At 49.7% G+C, this 15,845-nt stretch overlaps 1 protein-coding gene and 1 pseudogene across 7 annotated transcripts in view; both read left to right on the forward strand.

Annotated features, from left to right (window-relative positions):
* The first annotated feature begins 1,850 nt into the window (after nt 1-1,850).
* Nucleotides 1,851-2,831, forward strand: LOC693874 (actin, cytoplasmic 2 pseudogene; annotated as a pseudogene).
* Nucleotides 2,832-13,527: 10,696 nt separating this feature from the next.
* The window catches only part of AP3B2 (adaptor related protein complex 3 subunit beta 2), a 50,472-nt gene continuing 48,154 nt past the window's right edge, over nt 13,528-15,845 (forward strand). For all 7 annotated transcript variants that reach the window (XM_077940116.1, XM_077940114.1, XM_077940115.1 and 4 more), the window contains exon 1: nt 13,528-13,872. In XM_077940116.1, coding sequence (XP_077796242.1) covers nt 13,760-13,872 — 113 coding nt within the window. In that variant the 5' untranslated portion in view covers nt 13,528-13,759. The remainder of the gene's footprint in view (nt 13,873-15,845) is intronic.

The raw sequence follows: 15,845 nt of genomic DNA on the forward strand, positions 1-15,845 counted from the left end.
TCAATCACTCTTTTATGTTCCTTCTTTTGTCAGTCACCTCGATCACTCTTTTATGTCCTCTTCTTTTTGTTCTTCCTACCACTGCCTTAATGAACACATTCATCATTTAATTATACATTTGCCCTTGTCCAGCCACCCTAAAAAACTTGCTTTCTCTGTTTCCAGTATCTTTTTTTTTTTTTTTTTTTTTTTGAGACAGAGTCTTGCTTTGTGGCCCAGGCTGGAGTGCAGTGGCGCGATCTCAGCTCACTGCAAGCTCCGCCTCCCAGGTTGACGCCATTCTCCTGCCTCAGCCTCAAAGTGATCCTCCTGCCTCAGCCTCCCGAGTAGCTGGGACTACATGTGCCTGCCACCATGCCTGGCCAATTTTTTTTGTATTTTTAGGAGAGACAGGGTTTCACTGTTTTAGCCAGGATGGTCTCGATCTCCTGACCGCGTGATCCTCCCGCCTCGGCCTCCCAAAGTGCTGGGATTATAGGCGTGAGCCACTGCGCCCTGCCTGTTTCCAGTATCTTTTATACTGGCCGCTCATTATTCTTTCAGACATATGTATGCCAGGCTCAGTGGCTCATGCCTGTAATCCCAGCACTTTGGGAGGCTGAGGCGGGCAGATCACCTGAGGTTAACAGTTCGAGACCAGCCTGGCCAACATGGTGAAACCCTGTCTCTACAAAAATACAAAAAAAATTAGCTGGCCATGATGGTGGGTGCCTGTAATCCCAGCTACTCGGGAGGCTGAGGCAGGAGGATCACTTGAACTTGGGAGGTGGAGGTTGCAGTGAGCCGAGATTGTGCCATTGCACTCCAGCCTGGGCAACAGAGTTGAGACTCCATCTCAAATAAATAAATAAATAAATAAAATATATCTAATTACACAATTTCTATGGCTTAGACATCTTTTATTGGCTCCTTAGGGAACTGCAGGATGGATTATCTCCATGGTATATAAAGTCCCTTTCACTCAGATTTCAACCTTATTAAATGTTCACAAGAATGTTCAAAGAATCAAATATTAACATATTTGGTTCAAAGAATCAAATATTAACATATAATGGATATAATCAATAGAGACAAAGCCACATACAAGAAACAATATCTGATTATTAGCTAATCAACTCTATAAGTACCATGAGTGGAGGCCAATAACACAAGCTGTAGGGTAACTACCTAGCAGAGTTGGGGACCTTGGGCAGTTGCTTAGCCTTTCTTAATAGAGTCTTTATCTGTAATATGGGGATACTTTTAGCAGATGATTTTCCACACTACACTCAAACTCATAGAGTAAAAATAAAAATCTGTTTTCCAATAGTTAAGCCCCACACAGCTGAATCAATAATGCCATGTCTCAACATATTGGTTCCTGAGGCAAATAAAAAAATGTGTGCCCCATACACTTTGTAATATATTCTTAAATGGTTAATTTTTTTCAGAACGCTAAGGTGGTTGAAAAATATTGAAAAACTGAAAAGTGTATTAAAATTCACAATGTTATTTAACAATTTATACCAAAATAGAATAATGTATTATAATTTTAGGTAAAAATTATTTAAAGTTCTCCCTGGCTGCTGCCAGACCACACTCGACATTGTCCCATCATTCCCCCAACAGATCACAATGGAAGCAGAAATCACCTTGCTCATTGTTGACAACAGCTTTGCCATGTGCAAGTCTGCCTTTGCTGGGGACAATGCCCTCAAGCCATGTTCCTCTCCAATGTCAGGCACCCCCGGCACCAGGGCATGATGGTGGGCAGGGGCTAGAACTCCTCTGTGGGCGATGAGGCCCAGAGCGAGCAGCATCCTGACCCTGAAGCATCCCATGGAGCAGGCCTCGTCACCAACTGGGACCAAATGGGGAAGATCTGGCACCATACCTTCCACAACGGGCTGCACGTGGCCCGAAAGGAGCACCTAGTGCTGCTGATCGAGGCCCCCAAGGCCAACAGAAAGAAGATGATTCAGATCATGTTTGGGGCCTTCAACACCCCAATTAGGTACAGGGCCATTCAGATCACCCTGTCCCTGCATGCCTCTGTCAGCGCCATTGGCACCATCGCGGACTCAGGCGATAGGGTCACCCACGCTTGCCCATCTTCAGGGATACAACCACCCTCCCCCAGTCATCCTGTGTTTGACCCTGGCTGGCCAGGACCTTGCCGACTACCTGGTGAAGATCCTCGTGGGGGCTACTACAGCTTCATCACCACAGTGGAGTGGGGGATTTGTGCGTGACATCCAGGAAAATCTGTGCTATGTTGCCTTGGACTTGCAGCAGGAGATGGCCACTGCCGTGTCCTCTTCCCTCCTGGAGAAGGGCTACGAGCTGTCCCACAGCCAGGTGGTCACCATCAGCAATGAGTGGTTCTGGTGTCCAGAGGCACTGTCCCAGCCCTCCTTCCTGGGCATGGAATCTTGCTGCATCCAGGAGACCACCTTGAACTCCATCATGAAGTAGGATGTGAATATCTGCAAGGACCTGTACACCAATGTGGTGCTGTCTGGCAGCATTGCCATGCACCCAAGCATCACACACAGGATATGGAAGGAGATCACTGCCCCGGCACCCAGGGCCATGAAGATCAAGATCATGGCTGTCTCTGAGCACAAGGATTCCATGTAGATCAGCAGCTCCATCCTGGCCTCACTGTTCACCTTCCAGCCAATGTGGATCAGCAAGCAGGAGTGCCACCAGTCAGGCCCTCCACTGTTCAATGCAAATGCTTCTAAATGGACTGTGAGAAGATATGTAGCCTGTGCTGCCTGAGTCAATTCAGAAGTATAAATTTGTCCCTGGCAAATGTATACATCTCATGCTAGCCTTAGGAAACTGAAACAACCCTTTGAAAAGAAATCTGTCAGGCTGGGTGCGGTGGCTTATGCCTGTAATCCCAGCACTTTTGGAGGCCCAGTTGGGCGGATCACCTGAGGTTGGGAGTTTGAGACCAGCCTGACCAACATGGAGAAACCCCGTCTCTACTAAAAATACAAAATGAGCTGGGCGTGGTGGCGCATGCCTGTAATCCTAGCTACTCGGGAGGCTGAGGCAGGAGAATCGCTTAAACCTGGGAGGCGGAGGTTGCAGTGAGCTGAGATCGCATCATTGCACTCCAGCCTGGGCAACAAGAGTGAAACTCCAACTCAAAAAAAAAAAACATAATAAATAAAAATAAAAAGAAAAGAAAAGAAATTTGTCCTTGAAGCTTGTGTCTGATGTCAGCACTGGATTGTAGGATTTGTTGCTGATTTTGACCTTGTATTGAAGTTAACTGTTTCCTCGGTATTTAATACCTTGTACTTATCTTTTATTTAAACCCTTAGTACATGTGGCTCAGTCACTTCATGGCAGAGGTGAGAACATGCTTGTGGAAGAGAAGTCCGTGGCTTGGTGATTCTGCCTGACCTGCAGTCTTTCCATCTGTGCAGGGTACTAATGTGTCAGAGCTCAGTGTTCCAGAATTTGTCTAGAGACCAGCAGGAGCCCCTCCACCAGTTGTCATTTCTGTCTTGCCTGTCTGTCAGGGTCGGAGAAGTCCAAACCTTAGGACCTAGTTTCCTTTCTTTCCTGATGTTTTCCTACAGGACACCAGTAGGCTGTTACTTGCCTTGAGCTGGAATAAGTTTGCATTTACATTGTAAATGTATGCAGTGTTTTAATTGATGTAAGGTTTTTATGCACAATTCTTAATTCTTTAAGAGATGACGACAAATTTTGGTTTTCTCTTTTTTCTGTGGCCAATCTATTTTTAACAACAATCCCAAGATCATTCAGTGGGGGAAAATACCATTTCTATAAATGATGCTTGGACAACTGGATATCTACATGCAAAAGAATGAAGTTGGATGCCTACCTCACACCACATAAAAAATTAACTCAAAATACATCAAAGTCCTAAAGGTAAGAACTAAACTAGAAACTCTTAGAAGAAAACAGGTATACATCTTTGTGACTTTAAAGTAGGCAAGTTTCTCAAATATAACATCAAAAGCAAAGCATCAGCCGGGCGTGGTGGCTCACCCCTGTAATCCCAGCATTTTGGGAGGCCAAGGCAGGTGAATCACTTCAGGTCAGGAGTTCAAGACCAGCCTGGCCAACATGGTGAAACCCCATCTCTATTAAAAATACAAATATTAGTCGGGTGTGGTGGCCGTAGTCCCAGCTACTCAGGAGGCTGAGGCACGAGAATCGCTTGAACTGGGAAGTGGAGGTTGCAGTGAGCCAAGATTGCACCACTACACTCCAGCCTGGGTGACAGAGCAAGACTCCATCTAAAGAAAAAAATGAAAGATCTACAAATGGCCAATAGGCACAGGAAAAGATGCTCGACATCATTACTTATCAGGGAAATGCAAACCCAAACCATAATGAAATATTACTTCACAGTTGCTAGAATGGCCATAATAAAAAATTCAGATAAAAGCAAGAATTGGTGAAGATGTAGAGAAACTGAAACATTGTTCATGGAAATGTAAAATGGTGCAGTTGCTTTGGCAAGCAGTTGTGTATTTCTTTAAAAAGTTAAGCAGAATTTTTGGCCGGGCGCAGTGGCTCACACCTGTAATCCCAGCACTTTGGGAGGCCAAGGTGGGCAGATCACGAGGTCAGGAGATCGAAACCATCCTGGCTAACACGGTGAAACCCCATCTCTACTAAAAATACAAAAAAAATTAGCCTGGTGTGGTGGTGGGCGCCTGAAGTCCCCGCTACTTGGGAAGCTGAGGCAGGAGAATGGTGTGAACCCGGGAGGTGGAGTTTGCAGTGAGCTGAGATAGCGCCACTGCACTCCAGCCTGGGCGACAGAGCGAGACTCCATCTCAAAAAAAAAAAAAAAAAAAAAGAAGAAGAAGAAAAAAAGTTAAGCAGAATTTTCATATGACCCAGCAACTGCACTCCTAGGTATACACTCAAGAGAACTGAAAACATATATTCAAACAAAAACTTGTACATGAATGGTCATAGTACCATTATTTATAATATTCAAACAGTGGAAACAATCCAAATGCCTATCAACTGATGAATGGATAAACAAAATGTGTATACATAAAATGGAATATTATATGTTCATTAAAAGGAATGAAAGCAAGGCGCAGTGGTTCATGCCTGTAATCCCAGTATTTTGGGAGGGTGAGGCAAGAGGACTGTGAGCCAGGAGTTTGAGACCAGCCTGGGTAACATAGTGAGACCCTGTCTCTATTAAAAAAAAAAAAAAAAAAAAAAAAGCTGGGTATGGTGGCATATGCCTGTGATCCTAGCTACTTGGGAGGCTGAGGTGGGAGGATTGTGTGAGCCAGGGATGTCAAGGCTGCAGTGAGATGTGATCACGCCACTGCACTCCAGCCTAGGCAACAGCAAGACCCTGTCTCAAAAAAGAAAAAAAAAAAGGAATGAAGTACTGGTACATGGTACAACATGGATGAATCTTGAAAACATGCTCAATGAAAGAAGCCAGTCACAAAAGGCCACACATTATGTAATTCTATTTATACAAAGTGTCCAGAATAGATAAATTCATAGAGACAAAAAATAGATTTGTGGTTACTAGGGGAGGAAAGAATAGGGGAATGACTGCCTAATGAATATGAGATATTTTTGGAGAGTGGTGAAAATGTTGTGGAATTAGATAGCAGTAATGGGACCAGGTGAGGTGGCTCATGCCTGTAATCCCAGCACTTTAGGAGGCCAAGGTGGGTGGACCACCTGAGGTCAGGAGTTCAAGTCCAGCCTGGCCAACATGGTGAAACCCAGTCTCTATTAAAAATACAAAAATTAGCTGAGTGTGGTGGTGCACACCTGTAATCCCAGCTACTTGGGAGACTGAGGCAAGAGAATCACTTGAACCCAAGAGGTAGAGGTTGAAGTGAGCCGAGATTGTGCCACTGCACTCTAGCCTGGGCGACAAAGCAAGACTTTGTCTCAAGCAAATAAACAAACAAAAAAAAGATAGTAGTGATGGTTACATAACCTTGTAAACATACTTTTTTTTTTTTTTTTTTGAGACGGAGTCTCGCTCTGTCGCCCAGGCTGGAGTGCAGTGGCCGGGTCTCAGCTCACTGCAAGCTCCGCCTCCCGGGTTCACGCCATTCTCCTGCCTCAGCCTCCGGAGTAGCTGGGACTACAGGCGCCCGCCACCTCGCCCGGCTAGTTTTTTGTATTTTTAGTAGAGACGGGGTTTCACCATGTTAGCCAGGATGGTCTCGATCTCCTGACCTTGTGATCCGCCCGTCTCGGCCTCCCAAAGTGCTGGGATTACAGGCTTGAGCCACCGCGCCCGGCCTACTTTTTAAAACCCCAAATGAATTGTACATTTTAAAATGGTGAATTTGGCCAGGCGCAGTGGCTCTCCAAGGTTGGTGGATCACGTGAAGTCAGGAGTTTGAGATCAGCCTGGCCAACACGGTGAAACCCTGTCTACTAAAAATACAAAAATTAACCAGTGGTGGTGCATGCCTTTAGTCCCAGCTACTTGGGAGGCTGAGGCAAGAGAATCGCTTGAATCTGGGAGGTGGATGTTGCAGTGAGCCAAGATTGCATCACTGCACTCTAGCCTGGGCTACAGAGTGAGACTCTGTCTCAAATAAATAAATAAATAAATAAAATGATGAATTTTATGGTATGTAAACTATATTTCAATACAAATAGCAAAAGATTTGAACTGATACTTCACCAAAGAGATTACACAGATGGCAGATAAGCACATAAAAATATGCTTAACATTTATTAGGGAAATGCAAATTAAAACCACGGTGACAAGAGGAACCCAAAGAGACATGATGACTAAATGTAATATGGTGCTGGGATGGAATCCTGGAACAAGAAAAGGACTATAGCCAAAAACTTAGGGGAAGGTGAATAATGTATGGAACTTAGTTAATAGTAATGTATTTTCATTGGTTCACTAATTGTGACATGTGGACCATACTAGTATAAGATGTTGAAAAAAGTTAGTTTGGGGGAATGGCAGAACTATTCTGTATCTTGTGATGCATCTATACATATGTTAAAATTCATAGAAATGTACAACAATTCAGTAACTGACATTTACTGAACGTCAATTTAAAAAAAATAAAATTTAAAAAAAGACATGGAGGAACTAGAGAGCATTTAAGAGCCCGTAGAACCTGGAGATTTGACCCCAGAAAAAACAGAAGTGCACTTAATGAGATCCATGTTTCCGAAGTCGTCGCCGCCGCCGCCGTCGTCGTCGTCGTCTTCTTCTTCTTCTTCTTCTTTCTTCTTTCTTCTTTCTTCTTTTTTTTTATTTACTGAGACGGAGTCTCGCTCTGTCGCCCAGGCTGGAGTGCAGTGGCACGATCTCAGCTTACTACAAGCTCCGCCTCCTGGGTTCAAGCGATTCTCCTACCTCAGCCTCCTGAGTAGCTGGGACTACAGGCGCATGCAACCATGCCTGGCTAATTTTTTGTATTTTTAGTAGAGACAGGGTTTCACCGTGTTAGCCTGGATGGTCTGGATCTCCTGACCTCATGATCCACCTGGCTTGGCCTTCCAAAGATGTTGGCACCCCGCCAACATCCCTCTCTTAACAAGCGACAGAGAAACCATACAAAAAAATCAGTGAAGTCATAGTTGATCTGAACATTATCAACCACCGTGACCTAATTGATATTTATAGAAAACTATACCCTAATTTGCAAAATCAACATTTTCAAGTACAAATGGTATGTTCACGAGAGTAGACCATATGTTACTCCATGAAGTAAGCCTCAATAAAATTAAAGGGATTGAAATCATTCACTGTTTGTTCTCTGACCACAATCTGGGGATGTGGCAGGCATCTGAGCACACTGGAGGTCAGCGGAAGGAGAAGAGCCAGTTCAGAGAGGAGGCACAAGCAGGTCTGGGTAGGACTGAACACCAGGACTTAAGATGGGGTGGTGGGGGCACCAATTACCCACCTGGACCCCAGCCTCAGAGATGCTAGGAGGAAGGAGTGCTGCTGTCAGATTGGCCTGGGCAGCGATGACGAACAGGGCCCCAGGGCTTCCCTCTTGGTCCCTTTATCTGCCTGAAGGATGGACAGCTTGTCCTTCCTTCTCTATCACAGTCTAGTCACAGAAGAAGAACATCTAGCAAGGTGTGAGCGTGGCCACTGCAAGGTGAGCTAATTGGGCTGGGGGCTCAGATTCAAGTGGGATTGCTCTGTGCCAAGAGGAAAGGGATAACCAAAGGCTCTGTACGGGAAGGAAGAAGGGCTGAAGCAAGGTATGCTAGGGAACTGCCTACTCCGATGCTTGTTCCTGCTGAAGGTGGCCGGCTAGGACTAGTGATCCCAAAGCCCTGCCTTCCACAGAGGCACACTTTGTCCAAGTTTAAACTGAAGGGCGAGGAGAGAAGCTGACAATGTAGGATTGTCACTAAATTGAGTTGACCCCACTGGTTGGGGTCCTGCAGGGGCCCGGTTCTGGGGAAAGGCAGAGCCCTGGGCTTCAGAAAGACTGCCTGTCACCCCCACACCCAGCTGCAGGACCACCCTCATTACTTTGCTCTGTTGAAAGCCTCAGTCAGGGTGAGGGGAGGAAGAGCTCAGGCCCCCAGCAAGGAGTCCCCATGAGGTGGGTGGCATGATCAGGCCAGGTGCTCCAGGAGTGGGAGTCTCTGTTCCCTGGGCTCTTACAGCTCCTGGGCCTTGCCCCCTTTTCTTTCTTACAAAGAAGATGGTGGCTTGACTCAGCGAAAACTAAAGAGAAAGATAGCTGTTTCTCCAGGTCAGGGAGGATACAGGGGTCAGCACTTCCTGGCAGTTGGGTCTGGGGAAGGGGGATCTCACACGCCAGCAGCATGAGAAAGATGATACTGTACAGTGGTGAAGGACACAGGCACTGGAGCCAGACCACTTGGCCTGAATACTGGTTGTGCCACTTACTAACTTGTAACCTCTCCAAACCTCAGTTTCCCCATCTGTAAAATGGGAAATATAACATCATCTACTTCAAGTCATTATTGTTAGGGCTAAATGATGCTTTAGCACAGCTTTTGGCAACAAATCATTATGGATGGAGCACCATGTAGGGACCTATATCCCCTATCTGAAGGGGCATGTCCTCATCAGATCTTGACTCAAAGTCTAGTGCCCAGCTGATGGTGGCCGAAGTGCCTCCTCACCCCCACCAGCACTGGGAAACTTTCAGAGGGAGAGTCAGGGTGAGGCCCTGCTCCCCAGGGCCTTTCCATCTGGGCGATTCCCTGAAAGCTCTGGGGCAGGAGTCGCAGGGAGGCCACCAGCCTCTGAGGGCCCATTGTTCTCCTCTGAGGTGTGAAAGATGTATTGTCCCCACCTTTCCTCTCCACACCCACATCTGCATGCTTAGGGCAGACTTTAGATGAACAAACCTTGCCGGCTAGCCTTGCCCAGCTCAAAGAGAGCTCTTACTGCCTCAAAATGGCCCTGTGATGTCCAGCCCCTCAAGCTTATTGTCCCTAGTTCACAAGAAGTTGAGGCCCAGAGAGAGGAAGGGGCTGGTTTGATGTCCCATATAGATAGGTGGCACAGCCAAGGATGGGTATCCCAGTCCCGTGTCCAGCATTTTAGTGCAGACTCACTTGCACATCAAATGCACAACCATGCACTGACAGACAAACAGCTCCACAGGTGGAGTGCACAACCAGAAGGGGAGAGGAGAGAGGCTGGACAGCCTCCTCAAGTGGCCCCGTGGTGATGGCTGGGTTTTTTTTTTCCCTTAGATAAGCTTCATATCTCAGGTAACTGGAGAAGCCTTCAGCTCTTCTTGTCTTCTCCACAGGTGGGGTGCCCACTGCCTCAACAGGGGCCAGAACAGTGTACCCTCCTCCATAGCTGTTAACATCTGCTTGGCTCAGCAGGAGTGAGGGTAGAGGGGAGTAGGGTTCAAGGTTCCCTCACTACCTGGTAGATGGTAGGAGAGCATGACCAAAAGCCAAAGAACCGTTTACATGACTGGGTTCTCCCTGTGGCCTTCTGAAATTACGGGAGATGGAAAGGGGGAGACCGGATCCTAGGGGAACCCAATATTCAGGTTTTCCTGGGTTCCTGGGATGCAAGGTTTCAATTTTAACACATGGGAAGTTGCAGGCAGACTGGGATGAGTTGGCCACCTGAGTCTTCCACAGCTCCCAGTCTGAGAAAATGAGACTCAACCAGTAATAAGCAGAAGATTTGGCTGGGTGAGGGGGCTCATGCCTGTAATCCCAGCACTTTGGGAGGCCAAGGCAGGCAGATCACAAGGTCAGGAGTTTGAGACCAGCCTGGCCAAGATGGTGAAACCCCATCTCTACTAAAGATATCTGGGCATGGTTGTGGGTGCCTGTAGTCCCAGCTACTCAGGAGGCTGAGGCAGGAGAATCACTTGAACCCTGGAGGCGTAGGTTGCAGTGAGCCGAGATCATGCCACTGCACCCCAGCCTGAAGACAGAGCAATACTCCATCCAAAAAAAAAAAAAAGAAAAAGAAAAAGAAAAAGAAAAAAAAAGCAGAAGATACTATGGAATGGGCCAGGAGGAAAAGGAAGGATCAGGGATGGGAGAGACACAGTGAGCCACACAGTAGCTGGCATTCTGCATGGTGGGCCTGGGCAGCCTGGCTCTTCAATTGCATATGGGTCTTTCCCACCCCAGTGAAATCTGCTGGAGCCAATTCTGCTCCCTTCCAAGAAAGATGCCCAGACACCTGGCGGTAGTGTGTCACTTCCTGCTCCCAGCTCCTCTAACACCCCTGGAGAGTTCCATGCCCACAGGTCTTAACTTCACCCACTTTCCCAGGCTCTGAGATGAAACTTCAGGCACCGTGCAGGCAATGGGGCCATCCTCCCAAGTCCCAAAAGCCTTCTGTTTCCAGTAGAGATGGGAGAAGCCTGAACTAAGCAGGTTTCTCACTTCCTTATGGAAGAAGAACTAAGAGAGGTGACTGATTTTAGTACAAAGGGCACAGGGCACAGAGTCATGCAGGAATACATTAGCTGCATGCACTCGTGATGTATAGCCTCTGTAAACCTGTTTCCTTATCCTGAAAATGGGGACGTTGTTCCTATCTTGTGATTGTATTATGGATCAAATGAGCAGCTGCTCAACAGAGGTTGTTGGAGAGGTCCTTCTCCACACAGACTTGGGAGGAGATGCTTGTCCTAGGTCCACATCTCATCCAGGTTTCCCGATTTTTTCAGGTTTTCTGCTCAACCCAGGTACCAGTTGACACCCACCCAGTCCTTGGTGTTGCCTTCAGGAGCAGTGGCAAGATGGGAGCTGGATGGGGAAGGGGATCCTAGAGCAGTGGAGAGGAGGAGAGAATGGAATGGCTGGACTTTGAGATGTGAAGACAGTTGGATGGGGAGGAGGTACCATTTGCTGGAACTGAAGGGTTCTCAGTAGGGGCTAGAGGCAGGATGTATCTGTGATATCTGGACCTCTGGAGTCCCTTAAGCACAAGGAGACAAGTGTGTGGCAGTGAAGACATTCTGCCTTGGGCCCAAGCCCAAGACAGGTATCCCTGAGCCCTGGGCAGACCATCTGACCTATGGTCAGTGGAAGGACCCACCTCCTCCGTATTCCGGCCCGTGTAAACGACAGGATACATGCAGGCCTTGACTGGGGCAGTCAGCACCATTAAGTTCTTCCTCTCTGAGGCTTTCCTGAGTTAACACTTCGAGGCTGTGAAGTTGGAGGGCAGGGAGCCTGAGCCAGGAGACCTTTTCCTGTTCAGGCTGATGTACCCCACTGGACGCTGGCGCGGGGCCCAGGTGGGCAGTACTGCGGCCATGGAGAGATCATCCACTTTGAGGGTGAGTGCCTTCAGCAGAAACACAGGCCCAAATCTGCAGAGAGGCTGCCCAGCCAAGCCACGCCCCACCAGTGAGCTGGCTACTGGGGATAAAGACTGAAGTCCCAGGCAGGGGGTACGTGTCTCTGAAAATAGGGTTTGGGCACTCAGGGTCCCTGGGGTCTCGGGAAATGGGGGTGCGGGATCACAGGGCATAGGACCTAAGCCTGGCTCTGATCCGCACCCCTCTGGCGATCCCCGCAGGCAAGAACTCAGGAGGCTGTGGGCCGTTTCTGGCCTCCTGGGAAGGCAACGTATCCAAACAGGTGCAGCGCCCGCTGTTGTGCGTGCTGCTGCTGTGCGTGCTGCTGCGTAGACGCAGCGGAGTTGACGGAGCGGTGCTGGAGCGCAGAGTGCGCAAAGCCATGGACGTGAACCCACCACGCTATCACGCCACATGCAGCAACTGTGTGCACTTTGCACTGCATCTGCTCGCCCCAGGTCCCAGCCTGGACCCTTGGCAAAGAGAGGGGAGCTCCAGCAGCTCGGTGAGCGTGGCCCAGCTACCTACACAGGACTCATCCCACCTTCTGAGCAGACTAGCCAAAGAGCCTTACAAACGCGCAACTGCAAAATTCAGGCCCTTCCGTCCCCACTCCCTACCCACATTAGTTTTCTCCAAAGCCACCAGAACCAAGCAGACCCACCCACTTGTCTAGGTTATCCCAGTAGAACCTTCCCATTACTCCAACAGAATCTTACCCCAATAGAATGACCTCCAATAGAACTTTTCTACTGAGTCAAGCTCCACGTTTTTGGGCCCCACTCCTTCCCAGGCAGGCCCGCCAATTCTGGCCATGGATACTTCGGGATGCTAGTCTACAGACCAGGACACAGGCCTTAGGAACTCCTCCAGTCCCCATGCCCAGCTAAGAGACTCCAGCCACCTAAACTGATGCCCCAAATTCGGGCCCAACTGAATCCTCCCTCTTCCCCCAGCCCAGTTCACTACTTTCCATCTGATCCAAGCCCTCCTTCCTTGGGCCTAGGGGTACCTCGGTCTAGGGAGGTACTCACTGGAGGTCTCACATGACTCAGGAGTCCTGGTGGTCACACCAGACCCTCTCTCTTCCTTTTCAGGTGTCAGTGGATGTGGACGTGTCCCCGGATTAAGCATGACCTTGGGCCCTCCTGGGTGGACGTGGAGGCTTCAGAAAGATTCATTAAACTACTTTCCGAAGCTTAATTAGATGTTCACCGTCCTCTGTATCCTGTTCCCCATCTCTCTAAGCCCCCAAGGGCTCCTCGGAGCTCCCTGACCTTAATTCCTTAAATTCCGCCACCTCCAGGAAGCCGAAGAGCTTCCTGCTGCCAAGCCAGATTTTGTAGGAAAGGTGAGGCGGGAAAGAGAGCGTCCTTAGGTATCTGAAGCCGGTCCTCGGGTGCGGTGACCCTTTCCCGCTCTAGAACTCCCAGCCTGCGGGCACAGCCTTCTCTCCAGATCTCCGCTTTCCCCCCACGGCGTGGGGGAGCATCCGCTCGCGCGTCTGGGGAGAACGGAGCCCCAGAAGCCCGTTCCGCGGAGGCCAGGTGGTCGGGGGTGGGGGCAGGTGTTCCGCATTCCCTGGAAGACGGTCCCAGCGTCCGTCCAGCTGCCTCGCCCACTTTCAGACCTGGAGATGAGCCAAGTCGCTTTAAAGGGCAGAAGACGCCCTGAAGGGAGGGCATTTCCGAGGGATGGGCGGGGCCAGGCCCTGCTGCACCGCCCCCGTTGCCTCCTCGCCGACTCGCCCTCCGCTGGGCTGGCGCTGGTGCCTTTAAGACCTCAGCGCGCGGCCCTGATTGAGAAATCCGCGCGCAGCCTCCGCCGCCGCACACTGTGGTCTCTGCTGAACCCCTGCCGCGCCGCCGGCCTCGCCAGCCCGGCCCGTACCGGCCCGCGTTCCCTTCCTCGGCTTCAACCGGCCTCCGGCCCCGCAATCTCCTCCTGGGCGAAGTCTTCTCCCTGGCCGCCCCATGTCTGCCGCCCCCGCCTACAGCGAAGACAAGGGCGGCTCCGCTGGCCCCGGGGAGCCCGAGTACGGCCACGACCCCGCGAGCGGCGGCATCTTCTCCTCCGACTACAAGCGGTGAGGGAGCCCGTGAGGAGGCTCGCGGGAGGGCTGGGGCCGGGGCCAGGGCCGGGGCCGGGGCCGGTGCGAGGCGCGCGGGCACCATGGACAGCGCCCGGACCCAGCGCCGCCCCGGCCGCGCCGACCGGAAGCCCGCCGAGCCCCCTCTTGCGGCCTGGAGCCCCGGCCCAGCGCGGGTAGCGCTGGCACCCCGGCCCCTAGGACGCGGCGCGGGGTGGATAGGGGCTGGCGGGGGATGGGCCAGCTCGGTTTGGGGAGGAGAAACCCACCGGTTCCAGGTGTTTCTCTGGTTTGCAGCGTTGCGTTACGGGTTTCCTTCCTTTTTCGTGCTAGGCGGGTTGGCTTCCCAAAAATGTGGGGGAGGAGTCTGAGTCAGCGAACTTGAGTTTGAGCCTGGGGCCTCTCCAGGAAGGCAGGCCCTGGATGTGCTTGCACAGCCTCCCAGCCTGGCCCCTGCTGCAAATTCATTTCCCCTCCCGCTGGTCCCCATCTCCATCCAACCGTCACATTCCTGCTCCCGGCATTGCCCCTATAGTTCATCTCCACCTTCACACCCTCCCCCACCTTTGATTCTTTCGTTTGTTTCTTCATTTGTTTATTCGTAAATTCTGCTACAAGCATTTATGAAAAGCCAGCTGTGTCGAGTCCTGAACTAGTCACGGAATACAACTGTGAACATGAGACCCTTCTTGTCCTCAGGTTGCTCTAGAGGGGAGCACAGATAAAGCAGTCAGGGACAGTTGAGTGTAATGGGGGCTGTGGAAGCAGGGAGAGGACCTGGTCTCTGGTGCCAGAGAGAAGGGAGACAGGAGCCTGAGGTATGTTCCAGGCAGAGGAAAGGGCTTTCAGGAAGGTTGAGAGCCATCTGTGTGAGCCACTGGACTGACCAGAAAAGAGGGTGGGGAGGACTCCTGAAGGGTTTTAAGCAGGCGACATAATCAGATTTATATTTTAGAAGGAACTCAGGCTGCTGCATTGTGGAGAAGAGATTGGAGGTGGGCCAGATTGAGCAAGAGACAAGCGAGGTGGGTCTTGAAGTTCACAGGCCGGGCATGATGGTGACCTAGACCAGGGGAGAGGCAGAAAATTTGAGGCTGTGGAAGAGGAGGAAGCCTCAGACATGATGATTAATTGGATATTGGGTGGGGGTTTGAGGGACAGGGGGAGAAGATGAGGATTTTCATGCACATCTGTGTGAAGAGACCACCAAACAGGTTTTGTGTGAGCAATAAAACTTTTTAATCACCTGGGTGCAGGCAGGCTGAGTCTGAAAAAAGAGTCAGCAAAGGGAGATAGGGGTGGGGCCGTTTTATAGGATTTGGGTAGTCAAATTATAGTCAAAGGGGATTGTTCTCTGGCGGTCAGGGGCAGGAGACACAAGGTGCTCAGTGGGGGAGTTTTTGAGCCAGGATGAGCCAGGAGAAGAAATTTCACAAGGTAGTGTCATCAGTTAAGACAGGAACAAGCCATTTTCACTTCTTTTGTGATTCTTCAGTTACTTCAGGCCATCTGGATGTATATGTGTAGGTCACAAGGGATATGATAGCTTAGCTTGGGCTCAGAGGCCTGACATTCCTGTCTTTTTATTAATAAGAAAAATAACATAAAATAGTGTTGACGTGTTGGCAGCAAAAATTTTGAGGGGGGTGGTATGGAGAGATACTGCTTCTCCAGAGCCTCAAAGGGCTGCTTCGAGCGGGATTAGGGGCAGCGTGGGAACCTAGAGTGGGAGAGATTAAGCTGAAGGAAGATTTTGTGGTAAGGGGTGATATTGTGAGGTTGTTAGAAGAAACATTTGTCTTATAGAATTATTGGTGATGGCCTGGATACAGTTTTGTATGAATTGAAAAACTAAATGGAATTTAGAGAAGGAGAAAAACAGGTATTAAAGGACTAAGAATTGGGAGGACCCAGGACATCCAATTAGAGTGCCCAAGGAGGTTCAGCATAGCCCTGCCAGCAAAGATTAT

The sequence above is a fragment of the Macaca mulatta genome, chromosome 7 (assembly GCF_049350105.2).
Source record: "Macaca mulatta isolate MMU2019108-1 chromosome 7, T2T-MMU8v2.0, whole genome shotgun sequence".
Taxonomy (NCBI): Eukaryota; Metazoa; Chordata; class Mammalia; order Primates; family Cercopithecidae; genus Macaca; species Macaca mulatta.